The sequence below is a fragment of the Camelus ferus genome, chromosome 16 (assembly GCF_009834535.1).
Source record: "Camelus ferus isolate YT-003-E chromosome 16, BCGSAC_Cfer_1.0, whole genome shotgun sequence".
In the NCBI taxonomy this organism is placed as follows: Eukaryota; Metazoa; Chordata; class Mammalia; order Artiodactyla; family Camelidae; genus Camelus; species Camelus ferus.
Window position 1 is genome coordinate 32,496,937 of NC_045711.1, and position 23,549 is coordinate 32,520,485.

Genomic DNA, 23,549 nt, shown 5'->3' on the forward strand with positions numbered 1-23,549 from the left:
CAGGTGAGTCATCTAATTGTTAGAATGGTGAAATGAGGTACTAGAATATAATAGGGAATAATTAACTGTAGCCCCACGCACAGACTGCTTAGTGTGAGAACATGGATGACTTTGTTCCTTTTGCAAAATTTGTGATTTGGAAATCTCCAAATTAACTTCAGGAGATGATACTTAAGCTCTTGGCTATATTATGAACTACAGAAATACTGAACAGAGTCAAAAGACTACTGTTAAAGATGGTTCGCCAAGAGCTAAATTTGAATTTGTTTTCAGTGTTTTTAGTGCTGACATTATAGAAGTGCTAGTCTTCACAGGCTTCCTAGGGCTCTTAACTGAGGTCACTCTGGGAGTCATGAATGTCCAGTAATTCAGGGAACTCGAGAGGACTTCAAACTGTAAGATCTATTCCTACTCAGATGAATGCAAAGGAAAAACTTTAATGGTTAAACTGGAGGAAGCCACGTTACGAAAGCACAGCAACTATAATACAGGTCCTTTTGTTAGGGTCAACGTGGGTTTTTTGCTAAGAAGATTTACAGCATGTAGCTTTAGATTTAACTTGGGCTCACCAACCTTTCTGATCATTTTAATGATGACTAGAAGTAGGCTTGAACATCTTCCCAGTGGTCTGATACATATGTATTTTTTTTTTTTTTGCAAGGAGAGAAGTCTTCATGAGGTTTCATTTAAATTCCAATTATTAAACAGGCTTTAATTGGTGTTAATGCCTTATCTCAAATATAAAATGAATTTTTCTGGGGCAGGATAAGGAGTGGTATTTTTAGGACTAATAAATTGAAAACTGATTCAGCTCCTAGTAATTGAGCAGTTTTCAATAGCATGATTAGTCAAATTCACTATGACTTTTAAAAGAAGCTTTTGGGGTAGGTTGGAGTATTTATTACATATTTTACTGTTTAATGTCTTAACATGAGCCTTTTAATTTGTAAACACATTGAAATGATTGTGGGGCTGTGGAAAACATTTATCTATTTACCTTTGAAGTAAATTTTAAAAGACAGTCCACTTTTTAGCATGTGTGTTGTGTCCAGCCTGTGGTTGTCTTTAACTAATAAATGTGGTTTTTCTCCCCATTCTCTCTCATTTATTTGTGTGTAGGCCTCCCTGGTGTTTCCTGGGTGTGGAAAACACATAAACGTTGCTTAGCTTTGCAGTTAATACGTTACTTTACAGCAATAGTGTTTGACTTTCGGGGGGGGGCGGTTTGTTGTTTTTTTGCAAACACTTGCACACATTCTTGCGTTGAACATTTTCTGAACCTTTCCTTTGCCAGCTTAGACGTGATGAATTTTAACTGTCTCCATATTCTGATATTTCAGTTGCTAAACTGCTACACTTAATAAACTGCCTCTTCCAGGTAGTCTAGTGGAATGTAGTAGTATGGGTTAATCTTTGAAGGTTTCTCTAACCACTTAAGGGGAAGCTGAAAGTGGAAATCATGAGCTTTGGAATGAGCCATTTTCCTCCATTTGGACTGTACCACTTTACCACTATTTGGGCAATTTTCTAAAGCGCTCTAAGTGATAAAATGGAGATGTAAAGTCACAAGCTTGCTAGGGAATCCCGGGTCTCCGTTTTAAACGGGTTTTCACATTCTGTTGCATGTTTGGAAGGGTCGCCTGGCAAAACAACTGGCTTGTTCACCGGTGCTTGGTTTTGTGTGCCTCCGCATTAACCTTAGAGGGTTTAAAACACTGCTGGGCCCTTCTCAGCCGTTTGTTCCCTGACGTTCCCAGATGATGGAGATGCAGTTGGTCCAGGGCTGCCCTTTGAACACCAATGTGTAAAAGGACTATTCCTTCCCTCCGCGTCACAGTCCCCTACCTCACACCTCGCAACCCCCCAGTAAAGAACAGGACAGCAGCAGCTTCTAAGTAGAGATGCAAGGAAAGCCTGGGCCTGTAAACCGGCATTAACGACTACAACTTTTAAAAGGGGAACCAAGGTTTCCTTTTGTGGACATTTAGATTGAGGAGGTTTATTTAGATGGTTAATTTGCAGAACACCTAAGTATTTTGATGTCTGACTTGCAGAAAAAAAGGAAAGGAAGATAAAACTGACTCAATAATGGCAACGGCAGAATAGTGAAAAGTAGATGGTAATGGTATTTACTGGTGTTGATGAGGACAGATAACAGCAATTAGTGGGGACCAGGCCCCATTGACGCAAGAAGACGTGGGAGGCTCGCGGTGGCTGCAGCCTGAACGCAGTGACGCACTTCCGTGGGCGAGGCTGGCCGCACGCACGCTTGCTTCCGTCGCGCCTGCGTGGTCTCCCCCGGGCGGACGGTTGTGGCGGTTTATTGGGATCAGCCAGCTAATAGGAGAGACGGTGCTTTAACTCCCGAGGGCCATGCGCCCTGGTGCAGCCTTCAGGACCTGCCATAAAGTCTGCAGGTGCCTACTGTCCGGGTTTGGGGGTCGGGGAAATGGGGGACAGCCAGAGCAGTTGACTGAAGGAAGCGGCTCCGTCGGAGGGCCCTTGAGGTCGCACGCGGAGCTGCCGCGCGGGAGCGAGCCGAGAGACGCCCCCGAGTCAGGCGGTGAGGAGAGCGAGGCGCTGGTGGAGATCTGTCAGAAAAGGCATTTCTTCAGTGGCATCAAGCGGCAGCTTAGCCGAGATTCTCTTCTGAGCGGGTGCCACCCCGGCTTTGGCCCCTTGGGCATAGAGTTGCGGAAGAACCTGGCGGCAGAATGGTGGTCTTCGGTGGTGGTGTTCCGGGAGCAGGTTTTCCCGGTAGACGCCCTCCACCAAGAACCCGGCCCTTCGCTGACCGGGGACCGTGCCTTCAGGTTAGTTTCTGCAGAAGCGCTACGGGAAGTCTTGCAACAGAAAGATCTGAGTAAGGAACAACTAGTAGCATATCTTGAGAACTTACTAAAAACTTCTGGGAAGCTACGGGAGAACCTTCTTCACGGTATGCTTCACGATTTCATGCTTCAAAATAAGTGTTGGGGTGGAAAAGCAGTCTCGCTCGATTCCGCAAATTGCAACTGGCCCTTTGTTTATGTGGAAAGGAAGTTACTTGGTTCTCATCTTGAAGTAGATGGGTTTATTGATAGTGCTGCTGCCCTGAAGAAAACTGGTTCCTGGGACCGTTACTGTTCCTTAAAGAATCTGGCCCAAGGACCTGATAACGCTCTCGGTTTCACAGGGCAACCCTAGAATTTTGCAGTTTAATTGAGCAGCCCTAGTATAGGACCATGTGTTTAAATTGAACCATGTGTTTGAATTATTTGTTCTTTGTTACTAAAATGCTTATAAATACTTACACAGTTGAACGGCTTCAATTTTACACACTATAGACTAATCAAGAGCTCATTTTTTCTAGAGCAAAAAGAAAACGCTCTCCGCCATTTTTCCTTACCGAAAACTGATCTACAATCTGTTGTTTGAAGAGCCCTTTAGGTAATTTTTAAGTTGACAGAATAATAGGACTATTCAAGCTTTGTAAGTGATTCTTGAGTGAGTATTTGTAGGGCACCATATGCCTTTAAAGTCAAACAACACATGATAGCAGAGATTCTGAAAAAAAAAATTAAGGTTCTTTACAGGACAGACTTGCTGCCACAGCGTCTCATCTTTGCAAAAGCTATCCTTGCCATTTTTTATTAAGCAGTACTATGAAGTAATTTAAAATAACCAGTGTCTGTGGTTCTCTGAAAATTAATACCTATGTTGTGACCTTTTAAATATTTAATTAATAAAATAAAGCAAACCTAAACTAGTGAGTAAATATGACAGTTTTGACTTGTACTATTTTAATTATACCATGATGGTTTTACTTTGGAGGAGTTAAATCACTGGTCATTACCGTGTCCCCAAACAAATCAATCTTTTCTTCCCTATTAGAAAATGAAACGTAGTTCTTTTAGATTCATCAAAGCATTTATTCATGTGCAAGACATTTTCTTGCCTTTAAGAAACTTAAATCTACTTATTTGCCAAATCTTTTGGTTGTCTAGTGTTTTAGCTTCTAAGTACCAGTTTGCCATTTTTTCTCTGCCCACTGCCCTTGCCCTCTTTATTTCATGTCTGAATTACTGTGGTAGCCTCTACTTATGAATGGTTTTTTAAAATTCTCAGCCATTATGTCTTCAGATATTGTTACTACCCCATTCTCTTTCTTCTGTCCTTCTGTGACTAATTACACATACATTAGGCTCCCCACCTCCATCTTGCTATCAGCTTTCTTGAACACATTAATCACATTTTAAAGTCTATGTCTGATAACTCAGATATGTCTGTTTATAGTATTTGTTTTTCTCTGGGCTTTTGGTCATTTGGACTTTTCTCTTGATATTGTAGGTAATTTGTGTGTTAATTGTAGAGATAAGCTGAGGCTTTGGGTAGCATTTTATTCTACCAGGAGGGTTTACTTTTGCTTTTGTCAGGGAGCTAGAGTGGGAGCATATCTTCTTAATACAGTCTGGGATTAAGTTTATTGAGGCTGGGCTTCAGTCTTTATCACTCCACTTCTACTCCGAGAGTGTAGCCCTTTGACTGTCTCCAGTGAACAGCTAAGGTGTTTACCAGGGCTCCTGCTCCTTATGAACCAGGAACTAAAATTTTTGTACTTCCTAGCACCGTACAATGTCTGAAATCTCTGCTTAGTATTTCATCTTCTCAGCTCTGCTGCTTCAGATTTTAAAGCAGCACTAAATATTGGGTTCACCTCTCTGGTCTTCCTTTCTCTCCAGATTTTGGACCCTCAAGTCCTTACTGCCTTGATAGCAATCCCATGTCTTTAAGCAAAAATTTTTTTTTAAGTTTCTTGACCAGCTTTTCTTGTTATCAACAAGCTGTTATCAGAAGTGGAAATCTCAAATCAAGTAATTTTTGAACATAGTGTTGTCATTTAATGGGCTGTAATCTAAGGGAAGCTATTTCATATATAGTATAGGATAAAGCAAATAGATTGATGGATAGATTTAATAGGAACCAAGATTTTCACTGTAAGAGAAAAGAGATATAAATATTTTTTAAAAGGCAAGGATAGACTTTGAATGTTAAATTTAGGTTGACTATCAGTATGAACTCATGATTTTTTAAAATAAATATTTCCTAACTAACTCTTCACTGAAAGGGTCTAGAAGCGATGACGATAGTAATGAGCACAGCTAGTACCCAGAATTTGGTTTCTAAAAGGAACCAGTACTTGGATAAATGGCTCATTCCAGGTCTGGAGCAGAGAAAGTAAAGGTGACTTTGGGACCGTTTATGGAGCTAGAAAGCAAAGAATTACTAGAAGACTAGTGGGTTTATGGTAAAAGGCCACAGATGCTGGCTTGGAAGAGATGCCCACTGGCTAAGTTTGGGACAAATTGAATATTAAAGTAAATATTGATGGTAATGGATCTGAAGACATTAAGTAAAATTAAAAATCTAATCCATAGTGTTAAAAAATAAGTAATTGTAGCTGCTGGTAGAAGGAGGAGGTGGAGAAAGTTGATGGTTTTACAGAAGCTATGCAATAAATGTAGAAGGAAAGATAGATTAGAAACATCACCATTTTATGATTTTTGTAATCCCCAGTATAATAATCAGTTCAAACAAGGACTATCCATGGATTCTAAAATATTGGGTGGAAGATGGGGAATGGATGTTCACTACCTTAACTAGGTGATTAAGTCTGGTTTCATTAAATGTGGGATAATTTGATATTATATTCCTCCTGATAGTATGCAGTAAGACATACATACATACATACATACCAACTGTGTAGTATTTATTCCTGCTAAACAATGATTAGCCCAAATTAAATCATAAGGAATCACTCAGACAGATCTAAATGTGCAATAATCTATCACTGGTCTGGGCGCATATCAAAAGTCAATGTCATTGAAAGCAAAGTTAGAAAAAGGAGTCAGGGAGAATACGCTAGAGTCAAGGTGATTAAAGAGACCTAATCAAAATGCAGTGAATTGACCGTACTTAGGGAGAAAGAGAATAGCAATAAATGGCATTTTGGGTGACAATTGGAGAAAATAGAGTATCGACCATATGTTAGATGAAAGTTTGATATGATTAATTTTATAGTGTAATAATGGTGTACAGAGAATAGTTTTAATTTTACGAGCTGTATGTTGGAATGTTCTGGGGTGGACAAGAAAAAAAATGTGGCAAAATGTTGACAATTGGCGAATCTAGGTAAAGGGTTAACAGATATTTATTGTACTGTTCTTCAACTTTCTTGTAGATTTGAAAATCTTCAAACTAAAAAGCAGGGGTAAAGTACCTAAAATTAAGTAGTAGTCAATTGGGATCTGCCTTAATAGCTCCATGCTACTGTACTTACTGCTGTGTTAGCATTATACTATTCATTTGTCTATAAATTGACCAAAACGATTTGGGTTTATAGAATAGATTTACATGATGATTGATTTATCTTTCGACAGGTGCCTTGGAGCACTATGTTAATTGCCTGGATATGATAAACAAGAGGCTACCTTTTGGCCTTGCTCAGATTGGAGTGTGTTTTCATCCCGTTTCTGATACTAAGCAGACACCTGATGGTGTTAAAAGGTACACAAAAAATGGGCAGATAACTTGGCCTTGTATTTAAACAGTCACTTTCACTTTGGGATAGATTATATAATTTTCAAATAAGTGATTATCTGATATTTCTGATATCCAAAGAATCGGTGAAAAGACTGAAGCTTCACTGGTATGGTTTACTTCGGCAAGAACTGCAAGCCAGTGGCTTGATTTCTGGTTACGTCATCGACTCCTGTGGTGGAGAAAGGTACTACAATAATTACCCCTAATTTAATAATGAATAGGCAAATTGTCTCAGAGTGCCAGAAGTAATACTTCTATATAATAAATGAAATTTTATTGACATAGCTATGTTATATTTATGAGCTATAATAAATTAGCAAATACAAATAAAAAACTCTTTATAATGATTTTCATTGTTCCATAAAACAAAGTTACTTTGATAAAGACATTTGTTGATCTCTCCTCTTGCTCAGAAACTTGTATTGGTAAGACTTTACATTCTAAGTAAAGTTCAAACCCCCCACCGGCATTCATGGCTGGTGTAGACTCTGACCCTTGCCCATTCTTACAGTTTTAGCTTTTGCTCCCGACCTCCACGAACTCTCCATATTAGTCAGATGGTTCTGTAATTTACATCAAGTTTTAGGGTATGTTGAAAAATGAAGGAAGCATTTTTGTCTTGCCATTGTCTTATTTCTGTAACTCTTAAAATCCCCAAACACCCACCTAAATGGAATGATAACAGTCAGGTTCTTCACAGAGGGATAAGAATGGTGAACATGTGATGCTCTCTTCTTTATCCCGCTTGGTTCATGGTTCCTTCCCCTGGTATCACCACAGAAAGGTTAGATAGCATCAGCAGTTTTTCTCTGTACTTCTTTCAGGTAGAAGAACAATATTTTTAGCAGTACATTTACTCATATTTAATTGAACTTAATTTTTGTTTGGGACTTGACCAGTTTTATTCAGTTGCTGCAGGAAACTTTAGTTTTTAATGTTTATTTTAATAAATTAATAAGACAAACTTAAATTTTCTTTTCCAGTTTGCCATGAGTCCATCTAACTTCAGCAGCAGCGATTGTCAGGATGAAGTGGGCCGAAAAGGAAGCAAACTCTACTACAATTTTCCCTGGGGAAAGGAGCCAATAGAAACCCTGTGGAATCTAGGAGATCATGAAATTCTACACATGTATCCCGGAAATGTGGCCCAATTACACGTACGTTTTACCTTGAGCTCCTTTGTGTCCTCTACCCAGATTCTCTAACTGTGATCATTTCTGAGCCAGTTGAGAGTAAACTGTAGACATGGTGCCCCCTGACCTCTTAATACTTCAGTATGTACATCTCAAGGACAAGATCTCACCTACATAATTGCGATGCACCATCAAAATCAGGAAAGTAACAGTAATCCACTATGACCATCCAGTCCACAGAACCCTTCAAATGTAACTAGTTATTCCCATATGTGCTTTATAGATCCAGGGTCCAATCTAGGATTATGTATTTCCTGTAGTTTTCATGTGTCCTTAGCCTCCTTTGAATGAACCATGCTTTTTACCTTTCCTTGTCTCTTATGACCTTGACATTTTTGAAGAATACAGGCCAGTTACTTTGTAGAATCCCTCCGGTTTGAGTTTCTCTCATGTTTCCTCATGATTTATGTGTTTTTGCTCAGAATGTCATAGAAACGGTGCTGCTGTCTTCTCAGTGCATCATATTAGGAGGCATATGATACCAGTTTGTTGCCAGTGATGTTAACTTTTATCACTTGGCTAAGATGATGCTACCAGGTTTCTCCAATGTAAGGTTGATAAGTATTTTGTACTTACTAATTGGTGAGTAATTAATGTCTTTTGTGGGCAGATACTTTAAGACTATGTAAATAACCTGTTTCTCACCAGATTTTGACCTACCAGTTGCAGCATCCATTGATTCTTGTCCAAATCAGTTATTACTATGAGGGTTGCCATATGGTAATTTTTATTGATTTCATCATTCTAGATTTACTGATCAGTTTGTATTCTGATTGTATGAATCTAAAATGTAATTTTAAACAAAAACAAAAGCAAAGCATAAATGCAAAACAGAAATAGACTCATAGACACAGAATACAAACTTGTGGTTGCCAAGGGGGCGGAGGGTGGGAAGGGATAGACGGGATTTCAAAATTGTAGAATAGATAAACAAGATTATACTGGATAGCACAGGGAAATATACACAAGATCTTATGGTAGCTCACAGAGAAAAAAATGTGACAATGAATATATATATGTTCATGTATAACTGAGAAATTGTGCTCTACACTGGAATTTGACACAACATTGTAAAATGATTATAAATCAATTAAAAATATATAAAATGTAGGATATAATATGCTTGCAACTATTTTAAAATCACGCATGTGCTTAGATAAGGCAATGGGCACATTTGCTCTATAGTCAAATTAACCAAGGTTTGGATCCCAGCACTGAAACTTCCTAGCAGTGTTATCTTGGATAATTCAACCTGTGCAACTTTAGCCAGGTTAATATGTGCTTATTTTGCCTCTATATAAAATGGAGTAATAGTAAATATGATATTTTGTGAAAATTGTGAAAATTCCATGAGACAATGCTCAAGAGAGCTAATAAAAGTGTTTTACCTTTAAAAAAAAATGTAATTTTAAGAGACAGTTCTGCTAAATACTTTTTGTTCTACTTTTCTGTGAAGGGCCGAGATGGACGAAAAAATGTGATTCCTTCTGTTTTATCTGTAAATGGAGATCTAGACCGAGGCATACTGGCCTACCTCTATGATTCGTTCCAGCTAACAGAGAACTCCTTTACAAGAAAGAAACATCTTCATAGAAAGGTGCTTTTGATATTTCATAGATAGACTTGGGAAACTAAAAATATATGTTTCTCCCCCCTTTTTTATGTTAGTGTAATTGGTTTGTAACATAAACTCTGAGTAATAAATTTTTAGGACAAGTAATTTCAGTATTTTTCAGTTTTTTTTAGAATCTGGCCACAGGAATAGTAAGCAGGTTCTCACAGAATGGAACAAGGAGTCCCTGTTGGGTAATCCCAGGGCCGTTTCTGTTTGATCTTGGGCCACTAGACAGCTGTCTTGGATTCTTAGCCCCTGAGGCTTTCCATTAATGGCTTCCATTTGTGTCAGAAGCTGAGCATTAAGCAGGAGTAAGACAGACCAGCAAGACTCGTGGTATTGATCTCTCTGCTTCTGATCTGACCCCAAGTGGTTGATCACTGGACATACATAGTTCTGGTCAAGGGAAAAGCTTATTTTAGGATATGCAGTTTGAGCATTTTTATGGGCTTAAAATCAAGAGGGAGGATTGAAGCTATAGGAGAGAAATGACTCATGGAGCAAGATTTTTGAACAGGCAGGAAGGATCAAGACAGAATCAAGAACACAAGTGGGGCGATTTATCTTAGAAATGAGTTAATTGAAACAGCAGGCAGGAAAGAAACAATGGTATAGATATAAATAGGCTACCAGTGCTGGTTAGCCCTTGAAGGAAGTTTTACTCATATTCTCTGTTTTCTTGGAGAATTGGGAAGCAAGATTATTAGCTTCAATTGTGGCTGAGTAGGGGTTTAAGTGGCAAGAGTTTAGAATAGTCACATTCCCCTTGAATATGAAAAGAAGTTTCCCCAAATCAAAAGCTGTAACACGTTGAGTGCTCAGCTGGGGTCAGACACCATGAGTTTGTAGCCCCACTCTGCATAGTGATCTGTTATGCAGCACTCGTTTAGCCTGGTGTGGCCACTTACAGAATTGTTCTGGGGGTTGGGATTTACAAGATGTGTATAGCAAACGAACAAGGCGGATCCTTTCTTTTGCTTATACCCCACATCCAAACCATCAGCAAAACCTATTTGACTCTATCTTCAAAATATATCCTGAATCTGACCATTTCTTACCACCGCCACTGCTTCCACTCTGATCTAAACCATGATAATCCCCCTGCCCCGCCTCATTGAGTGGCTCTTTTAAAAGGAACATGCTCCTCATCTCACTCAGAGGAAAAGCCAAAGCCCCTGAAATGTTTTACAAACTCTCCTTTTTGACCTCCTACTCCTTTCCACCTCACTCAGTCTACACCAGCAGCACAGACCTTGTTTCTAGAACATGACAAGTGTGCTCCCAGCTCACAGAATTGTCATTAGTTCTCCCCTGTGTCTTGAGTGCTCTTCCTCCAAATCCACATGTATTGTCCTTTAACCCCCTTTCAAGTCTTTGCTCAAATGTCACCTGAGAGAGAAGACTTTCTCTTACCACCTTATTTGAAATTGCAAACAGCCGTCCCCCAACTCAACTCTTGCCAGCACTTTCTGTCTTCTTTGTTTTTTAGCACTTGTACTTTCAAATATGTTACTTACTTATTTATTTTATTATCTGCTTCTCCCATCGTGAAGGACAGGGATTTTTGCCCCCAGCACTTTGAACTGTTTCTGGTACCAAGTAGCCATTCAAATGTTTGTTGGATGGATGGATGGATGTGTAGAGTGATAAGTTCTGGCAAGAGAAAGTGATAAGCCATATGGCCCAGGCTGGGAAGGGAAGGCAGTAATGCCAGGAAGGGGTATTTTGTCTAAGAGAAAATGGAGTTGTCAGAAAATGGGAGAGCATCAAGTAAACTTATTTCTGCAGAACATCTAATTGGAGAAATCTATGAGCAGCTGAATATACTCGCTGATACATCATTACATGATTTTTTATGACCTCAGCCAGCCTCCATTTCACACAGAAAATTTTAACTGTTGAAGAAGCTCCATATTTATTAGTGCTTGTGTTATATTTAAACAAGATATGCTTCCCCCCCCCCCCTTTAAATTGTTTTAGGTGCTTAAACTTCACCCTTGTTTAGCCCCTATTAAAGTTGCTTTGGATGTGGGAAGAGGCCCAACAGTGGAACTAAGACAGGTGGGTTAAATGAGTTTTAATGTAATGATTTCAATTATAACCATTATTCCAAGTAAATGAGTAGTTTGCCATTTAAAGTTTTATTTTGAGTCATTTATTTTAAAAAATTTTTAAATTAAATAATGAACTGTGGATAAATACTATGGTTAATTATAGATAATTTTAAGTATAGTATATTAAAGAAACTGAATACAATTCAGTGGATTTTGCTGTTAATGTCATTCCCAGTCATAATTGCACTTTTTTTAAATGAGTATGCATAATTTTGGTAATCAATGTATTTGTACAGTTGTCTATTGAATTATTTCTAGCCCCTTCCCTTTTTAACTTAACACTTTTGATACTTGTTGGTATAAGCACAGATTCTAGATCTGTAATCTTATTTGATTTTTTGTAATCTATCTGGTCAAATTAAATACTCTTTAAAAAAAGCCAGGACCCTTTCAGCAGTCATTTCTGCCTGGGTGACTCAGACCCATTCAGAATCTGAGTGGGGACACTAGAAAGATGGACCCAGCTTTCCCCAGCTCCAGTGGAGTGGCCTGGGAGGTGCGTATCATGAGCTCAGGGAAAGGGAAGATAATGGCTTAATTTCTGCATTTCCCCCAGGGTCCTGTAGGAGGCTTCCCACCCCCCTTTGCCGTAGGTCGCAAGTTCCTAGGGTTTTTTTGCTTGAAGGTCAAAGACTCTGCTCCCTAGATTTTTGTCACTACCATTGCAGGCCTGTTTTTGTTTATAAGAATATTAGGAGTATTTTGTGCCTTTGGTATTTTACCAAAAGAGTAGTGTTTTGTATGTCTTAATCTGTTTTTAACTTTTTCCCCTCATCAGTATGACAGGGAATCCTTACACATGAAACTTTTTGGGCTGTGCAAGAGTTTTTGTGGGTTATATACACGAGGATGGGATTTTTGGACGAAATGAATATGTATCCTTAATTTCACTACATCAGCTAGATTGCTCTCCAGATTGGCAGCACCTGCTTGGGCTCTTCCATAGTGTGAGGGCTCTCATTTTCCCATGTCTTCACCTGCACTTAATCATGCTTAGGGCTTTTTCGCTCCTTTTCTACTTTCTGTTAGAGCACATTTTTTTGCTGACAGCCACTAACTTACTAAAACTCATGTTTATTTTTCCCTGTTAATTTCTTAGTTTTATTAGTATCTATATTCTCATCTACCCCAAAAATATCATGTACTTTAACACCCATTTACTTTGCTGTGGTCTCTCTGGGAACTTGTTAGAAATGCAAATTCTTGCCAGACCTGCTGAATCAGGAACTCTGGGGTGAGGCTGAACCACCTGTTTTCACAAGCCCTCCAGGTGATGCTGATGCTAAGTTTGAGGAACTCTAACTCAGGCACACCTCCCCACCTCGCCACCATCTCACCCCCTCCCCCACTTTGCCCTTTCCCCCGGGGACATTTGGTAGTGTCTGGGGACATTTTTGGTTGTCACAATGTCAGGGAGGGGGCTCCAGGCAGCCAATGGAGGCCAGGGATGCTGCTAAACATCCTGTGTCAGCAGTGCCAATGAGAGGAATCCTGCTTTAGGGTTCTAGATTGTTTAAAATTTTTCTTTGTTTTGCTTCACATTGTTAAAAAAAACAATAAAGTGTGCTATGTCATTTACTCATTACTTGTGTATTTCCAGTTGGCTTTTGTCTCCAGCATTCCTCTGAAACTAATCAGTCCTTCTCTTCTTGAAACATTTTCTTAAAAAAAAAACCATTTTCTTTAGTTGGCTTTAGGAGTACCACTGTCCTGGTTTTCCTCCTCCTTTTCTGGCTCCTTCATTTCCTTCACTAGCTCTTCCTGACACTGTAGTATAACCATAGGGCTCAGTTCTCAACTCTCAGATGAGTTTAGGGTTAACATAGCCCTTTGGACTTAACTGTATTTTTCTGATAGAATCTGTTTTGCTTTTGTTTATTTTTGTTTTGAATAATGATAGTGATAGTAAAAATCCTTACATTTAGTATAAAATTTTCAGAGATTTGCATCTAGTATTCAGCTTTGCAGTGCTTAAGTTCTTCAGAGGAAGTGTACAATCTATAAGTATACAATATATAAATTACCAACAATATTATCATGTAATTAGAGGAATTTATGCCCATTTTAAAGATTGAAAAAGATGATTGATGGTTTCACAATAATAGGTTAATAACTCTAGCTACTTTTCTTTCATATTCAAAGGTTTTGTATTTTTCCCCAGGTTTGTCAAGGGCTGTTCAATGAATTACTAGAGAATGGAATTTCTGTGTGGCCTGGTTATTTGGAAACTGTGCAATCCTCATTGGAACAACTTTATTCAAAGTAAGAATTGTCTTTTTGTCACTAAAAAATGTTTATTCAGAGATTTTGATTATATGATGTTTCTTTATGAGTAACAAAGTTCTTCTAAATATGTATATATAATGTAATTTAAAATGATTCCTAACATTCCTGTTTACAGAACCACATACCCTTAGTTAATTGCTACAGCAGGGGACAAAACTCATCAGGTATATTTGAGCACATACTATGTGCAACTTCAAGACTTAAGATCATGAAGGGTGTGTACCTGAGTCTATCAGTTTATCAGGGATGGAATTATATGTATTGGATGCATTTGTTGAATCAGGACTGAGGGAACCTTGTGGTTGATTCTAAGGCTGAGTGGAAGATAAATTCCATTCCAGAGAATAGAGAAATAGTTTCCCCAGTGATCTGCACCTCTGTTCATCTGATTACTCAAGACTGAAACCTGGATATTGTCCTCAACTCCTCCCTCTTCCTTAGTGTTCACGTCCAGTTCATCACTAACTGTTGTCATCTTCCTAAATATAGCTCACATCCACATCTCTCCATCTTCACTACCACTATAGTTAAGATCACCAGTATCTTACTCTTTTAACTGGATTATTGAAATAATCTCTTAATTGATCTCCCTGTCTTTAGTCTTTTCCCTGGCTATTTTTATTAACTCTATTTTTTAATAAAGTAATTCATTCTTCCCTACTTTGGGTTTATTTTGTTGAGTTTGTTTGTTTATTGTTTGTTTTAGCTTTTTGTGTTGAATGCAAAATATGTTGAAACATTTTAGGTGAAAAGCTGTGAAGTTTAGTGTTTTGCTTCTCAGTTCCCTTGTAACTTGTTAAAAATATACCTTTCAGGTGATGTCATAAGAAAAATAGGTCTCTATAGATAAGGCAGCTGATGATTTTATCATGTATAAAACGAAGGGGTGCTTGAACTTTCTAGTGTTCTCATGCTCTAAAATCTTATCCTTTGAGTCATGTGAACATTGTCAAGTTATAGTTGTTCTTTATATGGTAAAAGCTTTATTGTCCCAGGATATTTTTATCCAGATATTTACTAAGCACCTACTATGTTTCACGTACGTTGATACAGCGGTAAACAAGCCAGAAACGTTTCGTGTTTTCATGAAGCTTATATTCTAGTGGGACAAAATAGACGATAGACAAGTAAATAGATAAATAAGAAAATTTCTGGTGGAGTCCTACAAAGAAAAGGAATGTTAATGAGATAGTGTGACTGGGTAAACAGAAAGAAGGCCAATCTGGAGTATGTTTATTTAGTTATTGCTGAACTAGAAACTATAAGTTACTAAATTTTATATTAAGCATGATTTTGGTATAATTTGTTGTACACTGATCTTAATATTATAGTAGTATTAGAAGAAAGTTTAGTCTAATATAATTTTCTTGGATTGTATTCAAGTACCAAAAGTCTGAGGTCGTTCTGAGGTTCATCCATACTGTCACTCCAAATGGTGTGTTTAGGTACCAGTGTTTATTTGTTTTTATTTTCTTTTATGAATTTCCAGCTATTACAATAAGAAGTCAGAAACCTTCTGAAAATTTTACTTTTGATAGTTCAGAAACTTGAAAAATGTGTTTATGGGTTCTGCTCTCAAGCCCTGCTTTTGAACTTTGTGAGTGTTGAAAGTGGCATTGACTCTAAAGTAACTAAAACTGGTAGTGTGCTGAATTTACAGTTTATATTTGTGCTCATGTTATTTCGGTTAACTACGTTTTTTTCTTAGATATGATGAAATGAGTATCCTCTTCACAGTGTTGATTACTGAAGCTACTCTGGAGAATGGATTAATACATCTGAGAAGTAGAGACACCACAATGAAGGAAATGATGCATATATCCAAAGTAAAAGACTTTTTAATTAAGTATATATCATCAGCTAAGAATGTATAGACTTTAATATTTGTATAATAAATATTCTCCTTTCCTACTCTGGTTGTCTTCGATTTTTCTTTAGCCCCTTTGCACTTATGAAGTGCATGTTTTTGGTGCTTTTTTAAACTTAGTTTTTATTATTTGTATTTCTTCATGTATTTCATGGTATCAGGAGTATGTTGAGCTATAGGAAACAAAACTACTGCTATATTGGATTAAACAAATTAGAGTTTGTTTTCCTCATAACAAGAAATTGAGGGGGTAGACTGTCAGGGCTGGTACAGTTGTTTCCTCTGTGGTAGTTAGGGACTGAGGCTCTTGCTGTCTTTCTGTTCCACCATCTTTAGTATGTTGGCTTTTATCTTCATGCTTGTTGCTTCTTGGTCACAAGGTGATTGCTAGATTGTTAGCCTTCTCATCCATACCTACTTAGGAAGAAAATCAGAGACAAGAGCTGGACGGCCAAGACTCTTCCCTTTTTAATTAGCAAAGTAAAAGCTTTCCCAGACATCCTTATCAGAAGACTTACTTACATTTTAATTATCAGAACTGAGTCACGTGGTCATTCCTAGGCCAGCCATTGTCCAAGGAAATGAGAATACCATGATTAATTTGGACCAAGCACAGTTTATCCCTTGGGGCCACAATGGTGTCTTATCCTCTCTGAAATGGGTTTTGTTATCAGGAAAGAAGAGGTCTTTATGGAGTCTGCCACATGTATGCTGTCAAATATGAAAGATTAACCTAAAACTAAATCTTTAATAATTAGAACATTTATTGATTTTTTAAAAAGCAAGCTAAAATAAATGTTGAATGGCATAACCTTATATTACATACTATTTCATGTCTGATTATAATAGATATGTTTGTAAGAAATCTTTGAACTTTATGTGCTGATTGTGTTTGTGTTATACTGTTATCAACCTGACAAAAATTCCAGCTGATAATTTGTGCAAAATGTCTTAAAATGTTGGCTAACTTGTCTCGGTTGACTTTACTTCATAGGTTTTTACTTTAGGGTCATTATTTTTTGTTTTGGAGGAGAATTTCAAACCCAAGCATATGCCAAATAGTACAATTAACCCCGTGTACCTGTCACTCAGCACCAACAGCCATCAACCCGTGCCCAGTCTTGCCTCACCCTCCCAACACCACCCTGCCATATTATTTTGAAACAGATTGCAGCTGTCATCTCATTTGTAAATATTTTAGTTAAGACTCTTGTTAACCATTCTCACACATAAAATTAACACTTGGTAATACTAAGGAATTATTGACAATTTCCTTGGGTGTGATAATGGTATTATGGTTTTATTTTTCTTTTTAAAAAGTTCTTATCTGATAGAAGCACATACCTAAAATATTTTTGAGTAAAATTGTATTATCTAAGACTTGCTTTTAAATTTAGCATAAAAAAGAGTGGTGGAATATAGATGAAAAATAAGAGTAGTGCTGAGTTGTTGAAGCTGAGTAATGGGTACATGGGGGTGCATTGTACTGTTTCTTTTTGTGTGTGAGGATTTTAATAATAAAATTTTTAAAATACCAATTCTTTAATGTCAGATATCCACTCAGTTTCCGGTTGTCTCATAATGTTGTACTGTTTGTTTGAATCAGGATCCAAATAAGGCCCTTTAATTGAAGTTGGTTGTTAGGTCTTTAACTAGGTCTTTAGTCTCTCTTATCCTGTAGATTTCAGCTCATTTGCTTGCACACTCTGTCTCTCTCTTTCCAGCTTTTTTTGTAAGATATTTGAGTTTATTGTTTTCTACTGTTTGGATTTTGCTTATTGTATCTTCTTGGTATAGTTTACCCTGTTCTCTGTATATTTCCTATAGATTGGAAATTTAATCAAGAGGCTTGATCAACTTCAAGTTCAGTTTTCGGGGGGCAAGGTTGTCTTATAGATTGTGTTCTCCCGTCAGGAAGCAGTAAATGTCTGGTTATTTCTCTCTGGGGGATGCTAGCAATTATTGACCGACGCCTAAATCAGTCAGTTCATTAGAGGTGGCAAAACGGTGATATTCTGATTCTATCTTCCTTCTTTATTTATTAGCTAAAATACTTGTATAAAGAAAAGCATCTCATCTACCATTTGCCTGGCGTATGGGAAAGGTGGAAGAATTGTTAGATTCGTCCCTTTTAAAGTTACTCTTTTTCATGCACAAATTGTCCTATCTTTGGCTAGAGGAGCCTCTTCAAGTTGGCCTCGAGTCCTTTTGACACAACTTCAGTAGTCCTTGCTAGCATCCTTGGTATCTAATATAGAGATTGTATATTTCAGAGTTTTCTCCAAGGAGCCCTGGTTCCTTTTATTGGAAAACTGGAGACCATACTCTTGAGTGCCAAGGGTGCTCATTGTTAGAAGGCAGACTTTGTTTCTAGGCCTTTATAGTGTTCAGAGCTAGCAAATGTATGTGTGTATGTGTGTGTGTATACTCCCCCCCAATTAAAAAATGCATCATGAATTTATCAATACCTTCAATTCAAATTCAGGACCACAGAGTGTGTGTGTGTGTGTGAATTAGCTTTATTGGGATATGATTTACATACAGTAAATTTATCTATTTTTAATGTACAAATTATGAACTTTTACAAATGTGTAACCACCACCACAGTGACAATCTAGAACATTTCCATCATCTCCAAAAAGCCCCCTTATGTCCCATTAGGACTTCAGGGTTTTTGCTCACACATTTTTATCTCCTCCCACACCAGAAATCCCAATTCTCGAGAATGCTGATGGTGATAAAATTAGAATGCCAGGCCACACAGCTGTGCCTTTGCTATATTTCACCTTAACCACAGCACTCTCAGAACTGCAATACCAATATTATCTCCATATAGCCACTTAAAAGTTTAAATTTCAATTTTGCAGTTTTGTTTGCAATATTTACTTGTAATATAACCGTGAGAATCTAAAAATTTTTTTAAATTATTTTTCTGAAGAAAATCTCAGTCCTACCCACAGGTACCTTTATTTAAGGTACTTTGTTTTCTTAGGGGCCTCAGACTTCACAGGAGGATTGTATTCCTGATCTCAGGTCAGCTGAACTGCACTAACTGGCAACAGAATGTTTACACTACAGTTGAGGTAAGTAATGTTGATGGAGGATTATCCAGATCAGAGTTGTCCAACTGGGTTTACAATCAGAATCTCCTGTGGAGCTTTATAAAAATAAGTATATTTGAGCCCTATCCCAGACAGACCTACTATTTCTTTTAACAGTGGGGCCCATATAAGTATATTTTAAAATATTTACAAGTCCCGGTTTCTGATGTTCTCCCCAGTAGTAACTATTAAATTTATCAGAAAGCTGCATACCTAGATGGTATTGTTTTCACATAACTTCCCTCCGACTCAATTACTTTTAACAAATTTTCTTTTACCAAATGCCTTTAGATATTACACCACACCAGTATGTATTGAAAGATGTTATTAGAAGTAGCTCTATGAAACTCACTCTTGATTTAGCCATAAGAATGTTCTTAAAGATACTAATTTGCTATGTTATACAGTGTCTTCCTATAAGGAAGCATGGGAGAAATTGCTCTTAGATTTAAATGCCAGTGATAGTTATGCTTCTCCTAAACCTGGTCTGTTACTATATGTGTCATGTATCTATTCATTTGGTTTATTCACAAAGGCTTTTTGAGCACCCAGTTCCCAGGGACTCCCAGTGCTGGGGATGTAATGGTGAACAAAATAGACAAGACCTTTCTAGGGGTGGGCAGGTGGGAAAAAACAATAAGCAAGTAGGTGCTTGGACAGTTTCAGGTAATTGTAGGTAGTGATGTGCTATGAAATAGCACAGGATGATTAGGGTAGTTAGTGTGCTTTACATGGAAGATCAGGGAAGTCTCTGAGGACATGACCTTCTGGCCGAGACTGAATGATATGAAGGAACCAGCTGTGTGAAGATCTGGGGCAGCACATTCTGGGTAGAAGGAAATAGTAAGCGCCAAGGCCTTAGGAGGAAAAAGGCGTGGAGTGAGCAAGAAATACCAAGCAGGCCAGAGCAGAGGGGAGAAGGGGAGAAGGGGAAAAGATGAGGTGGTCAGAGCCCACAGTGCTTACAAATATGGGGGCCACAGTAAGGAGTTAGCAGGCAGGAGGTGGAGAACGGTTTGAGCAGAGAAGGGACATACTATTATTTGGAAAAGATCGCTGTGGAGAGTGGAGTGTAGAGGAGCAGAATGGAAGCGGGGAGACCTGCTACGGGCTCTGACAGTGCCCTTCCTAGGTCTGGCGAGAGGAGCCCCTGCCCTGGGCCCTGCTCTGGCCCTTCTCCAGCTGTGCCTTTCCCCATGGGATATGGGAGGGGCCAAAGAGACATGCTTAGAGGTCATTGTAGTCCTTTGGTGTCTAATTGTTCGAGCCTTTAAGTTTATGTACTACCTGAGATCTCAGTTACTGTCTCTGGTAGTGTGTACTGAGGAAGGTCAAAGGCAAGGCATTAGTCCATGTCCCTCCAGGGCAGTAAATGAGAAAGACAGAAGCATGAGCTTCCTCTGGTCAAGTCCACACTTTACATCGTTCAGGAGAAGCAGCACTGAGAGAAGGCAGTCTCCTTAGGTTGTAATCCCCCAGCCCTGGGAGCAGAAGGGGCAGAAGGGACAAATGCTTGAAGGCAGCTGGTCAGAGCACACCTGTTTGCAGCTCTTCATCCTAGCAAGATTTCTTGCTGCCCTGATGTTACCTTGCAGATGCTACCTTTTCCCAGTTCCCTATTGGCTTGTTGGCCTTTTTCTTTCTTTCTTTCTTTAAAATAAATTTTTTTTGTAGGGGAAGTAATTAGTTTTAGGTTTATTTATTTTATTTATTTATTAGTGGAGGTGCTGGGGATTGAACCCAGGACCTCATGCGTGCTAAGCAGGCACTCTACAGCTGAGCTATACTCTTCCCCTTCTCCTTGGCCTTTTTCTTAATGGTTTGTGAGAAGTCATTGTATATTGTGGAACTTCATACTTTTTATTTTTTTTTTTTGTTTTTGCTTGTTCTTTTTTTTTTAACATTCTTTATTGATTTATAATCATTTTACAATGTTGTGTCAAATTCCAGTGTTCAGCACAATTTTTCAGTCATTCATGGACATATACACACTCATTGTCACATTTTTTTCTCTGTGAGTTATCATAACATTTTGTGTATATTTCCCTGTGCTATACAGTGTAAGGAACTTCATACTTTATTGCAGACGTGGGCACAAAAATATTTTCCCCTAGTTTTTCTTTTGACTTAGTTTATGATTTTGAATGTAATTTTTAAATGTTTCATCAAATTAAACCATCATTTATGTCTTCTGGATTGTGGGTCATATCTCGAAAAGACTTTCCCTCTTAAAGATTATTATAGAATTCCTCCTGTTTTCTTCTAGCATTCCTGTGGCTTTATTTTAGGTATTTTAATATTTGAGCTATCTGAATTTATTTTGTAAAGAATGACTTCCAACTTACTAAATGTGGTTCTCAAGTTTTTACAGTATGTGGAATAACCCATCTTTTCCTCATTGATTTAAAATGCCGTATTTTTCATATATTAAACTCCCATATGTATTTAGATCTATATCTGGACTTTTTGTCCTGTTACATCTACAGTTTTCTACTAGTCCAGCCATATACAAATACCACACTTTCAAAATCATGGTAACTTTATCTGTTTTCAAACCTTAAACACCTCTCTGTCTTCCTTTCCCTCCTTCCCTCTCTCTCTCGCTCTCTCAAACACACACACACACACACACACGTTTATTCATATGTTTCTTGAATCCCACACCCTTTCTCATCAAGTATATCATGTTGTTCTTCCGGTGTGAATGAGAATGGAGAAACCTCCTTGTCCATCTTTGTCTTAAAATGTCTTTATTTCCCCCTCAGTCTTGATTGATATTTTGGCTAGTGTGGTAGCTATTTTGATTGGCTTTCTTAAGCCACATCATAACCCTCCTTCTGTTTGGTGGGGTCAGAAACAATACGATTCCCCTGCTGTCAGGGTGTGGCTGTCAATGTCTTCCAGCAATTAGATGCACTCGCGTAGGACCTGGAAAGTGGAAGGGAGTGGTACTTTTCACTGCAAAGCCAATGTCTGCGGTGACAGAGCTCCACACTCCACTGAGCTCCGGTTTCTGGGGGCAGCAGCTGTGGCAGAGGCAGCAACGATGACAGTAGCCACAGTAGTTCTCTGGTCTCCATATTGTAAGAAATGGAAAAGAGAATTTAGCAAGGTTGTGGGTACAAAGTCAACCGAGAAAAATGGTTGTGTTTCTACATATAAACAACATGAAGGAAAAATACAACTTACCATAGCATCAGAATATCAAGTACTTAGGACTAAATCTAACAAAAGATGTGCGAGATGTTTATGCAGAAAATGATAAACTGCTATTGAGAGAACTGAAGAAGGCATAAACAAATGTTGAGATACTTGTAGTTTGGAAAACTCAGTATTGTTAAAATGTTATTTCTCCTCAAATTGATCTACAAATTCAATACAATGTCAATCAAAATCACTACTGTGTTAATTTTTTTTTCTTTAAGACAATAACAAGCAGACTCTAAAATTTATATGGAAATGCAGAAGGTCAAGAGTAGCTAAGACATCCTCACAAAGAACAAGGTGGGAAAATCGCTCCTCCAGTTATCACAGTGTATTGGAAAGCTGAGTATGGTATTGACACAAGAGACAGATGAACAATGAAGCAGAATCCAAAGCCCAGAAAGAAACCCACATGGATATGAACATTTGATTTGTGACAAAGATGACACTACATTTTAGTCGGGAAAGGACAGTCTTTTCAGTAAATAGTGCTGGAGCAACGGGGTATATCCATTCAGGGGAGGGGAAGGAAATATGATGCCAATTTCACATCACAAACAATTCCAAATGGATGGAACCTGAAATTTGAAAATCAACTAAATAAGCCTTGAGTAGGTAGTAATGTAGGGTAATACTTGTGTGACCTCAAATTGAGAAAATATTTCTTCATGTGGACATATATACACAAAAAAACAATAATCATAAAGGAAAAGGCAGACACATTAAGTCCTTAAAATTTCATCAAAAGGTACCATTAAGAAAATGAAAAATCAAGGTACAGAGTAGGAGGACGACTATTAAAAAAATAAGAAAAAGTCAAAACAGCTCAGTAGAAAAACAGACTTGGTACCTCAAAATAAGCATTTCATAAAAGAAGAGATCCAAATGACCTATGAATATAGGAAAAGTTGCCTAGCCTTATTAGTCATCGGGAGATGCAAATTAAAATCCCAGTGCGATGCTACGAGATACCCACAAGAATGGTTAAACTAAAACCGCAGTGCCAGCGTTGGTGAAGATGTCAGGGAATGGGAGCGTCCAACTGCTCATGGGAATAAAAAGGTGGTAAACCGACTTTAGAAGAAAAGATGGCATTATCTACTTGGACTGGAGATAAACGTCCCCCATTTCCCAGTACTTCTACTCCTATGTATAATCAACATAATTGCGTACACATGGGAACCAGGAGCTGCATTCGTAGCATAAGGGCATAGCTGCATTAATAGACCCAAGCTGACAACAACCCAAATGTCTGTCAGCTGTAGAATAGATATATTATAGTATATTCAGACACAGGAGTACTATTTAGCAAGGAAAAGACATGAATTACAACTAGATGCAGCAACAAGAATAAATCTCACAGATACAATGTTGAGCAAAAAGAGCCAGACAGAAGAATAAATGCTATACAATTCCATTTATTTAAATTCAAAAACAGGCAAAACTAAAAGTGGTGCCTAGGAATGCATAGTTAGGTTATAAAACTATAAAGAAAAGTAAAGGTGTGATTCCCGTAAAAGAGGAGTTAAGCTGGGGAGATGGGGTTGTGATTGGGAAGAGCCATGCAGAAGGTTTCTGTGCTGCTGG

At 38.1% G+C, this 23,549-nt stretch overlaps 1 protein-coding gene across 6 annotated transcripts in view; it reads left to right on the forward strand.

Annotated features, from left to right (window-relative positions):
* Nucleotides 1–1,241: 1,241 nt before the first annotated feature.
* POLG2 (DNA polymerase gamma 2, accessory subunit) overlaps nt 1,242–23,549 on the forward strand; it is a 68,825-nt gene continuing 46,517 nt past the window's right edge. For 4 of the 6 annotated variants that reach the window (XR_004311679.1, XR_004311680.1, XR_004311681.1 and 1 more), the window contains exons 1-9: nt 2,251–2,938; nt 6,420–6,546; nt 6,661–6,766; nt 7,566–7,739; nt 9,232–9,372; nt 11,371–11,451; nt 13,666–13,766; nt 15,499–15,616; nt 18,650–18,740. Coding sequence is in view for 2 of the 6 variants with exons in the window: in XM_014553015.2 (XP_014408501.2) it covers nt 2,374–2,938; nt 6,420–6,546; nt 6,661–6,766; nt 7,566–7,739; nt 9,232–9,372; nt 11,371–11,451; nt 13,666–13,766; nt 15,499–15,616; nt 18,650–18,709 (1,473 nt within the window). In the remaining 4 variants the exon portion in view is untranslated. Of the gene's footprint in view, nt 2,939–6,419; nt 6,547–6,660; nt 6,767–7,565; nt 7,740–9,231; nt 9,373–11,370; nt 11,452–13,665; nt 13,767–15,498; nt 15,702–18,649; nt 18,741–23,549 lie in introns of those variants that run through there. The other 2 variants (XR_004311682.1, XM_006177410.3) reach the window with 2 other exon arrangements.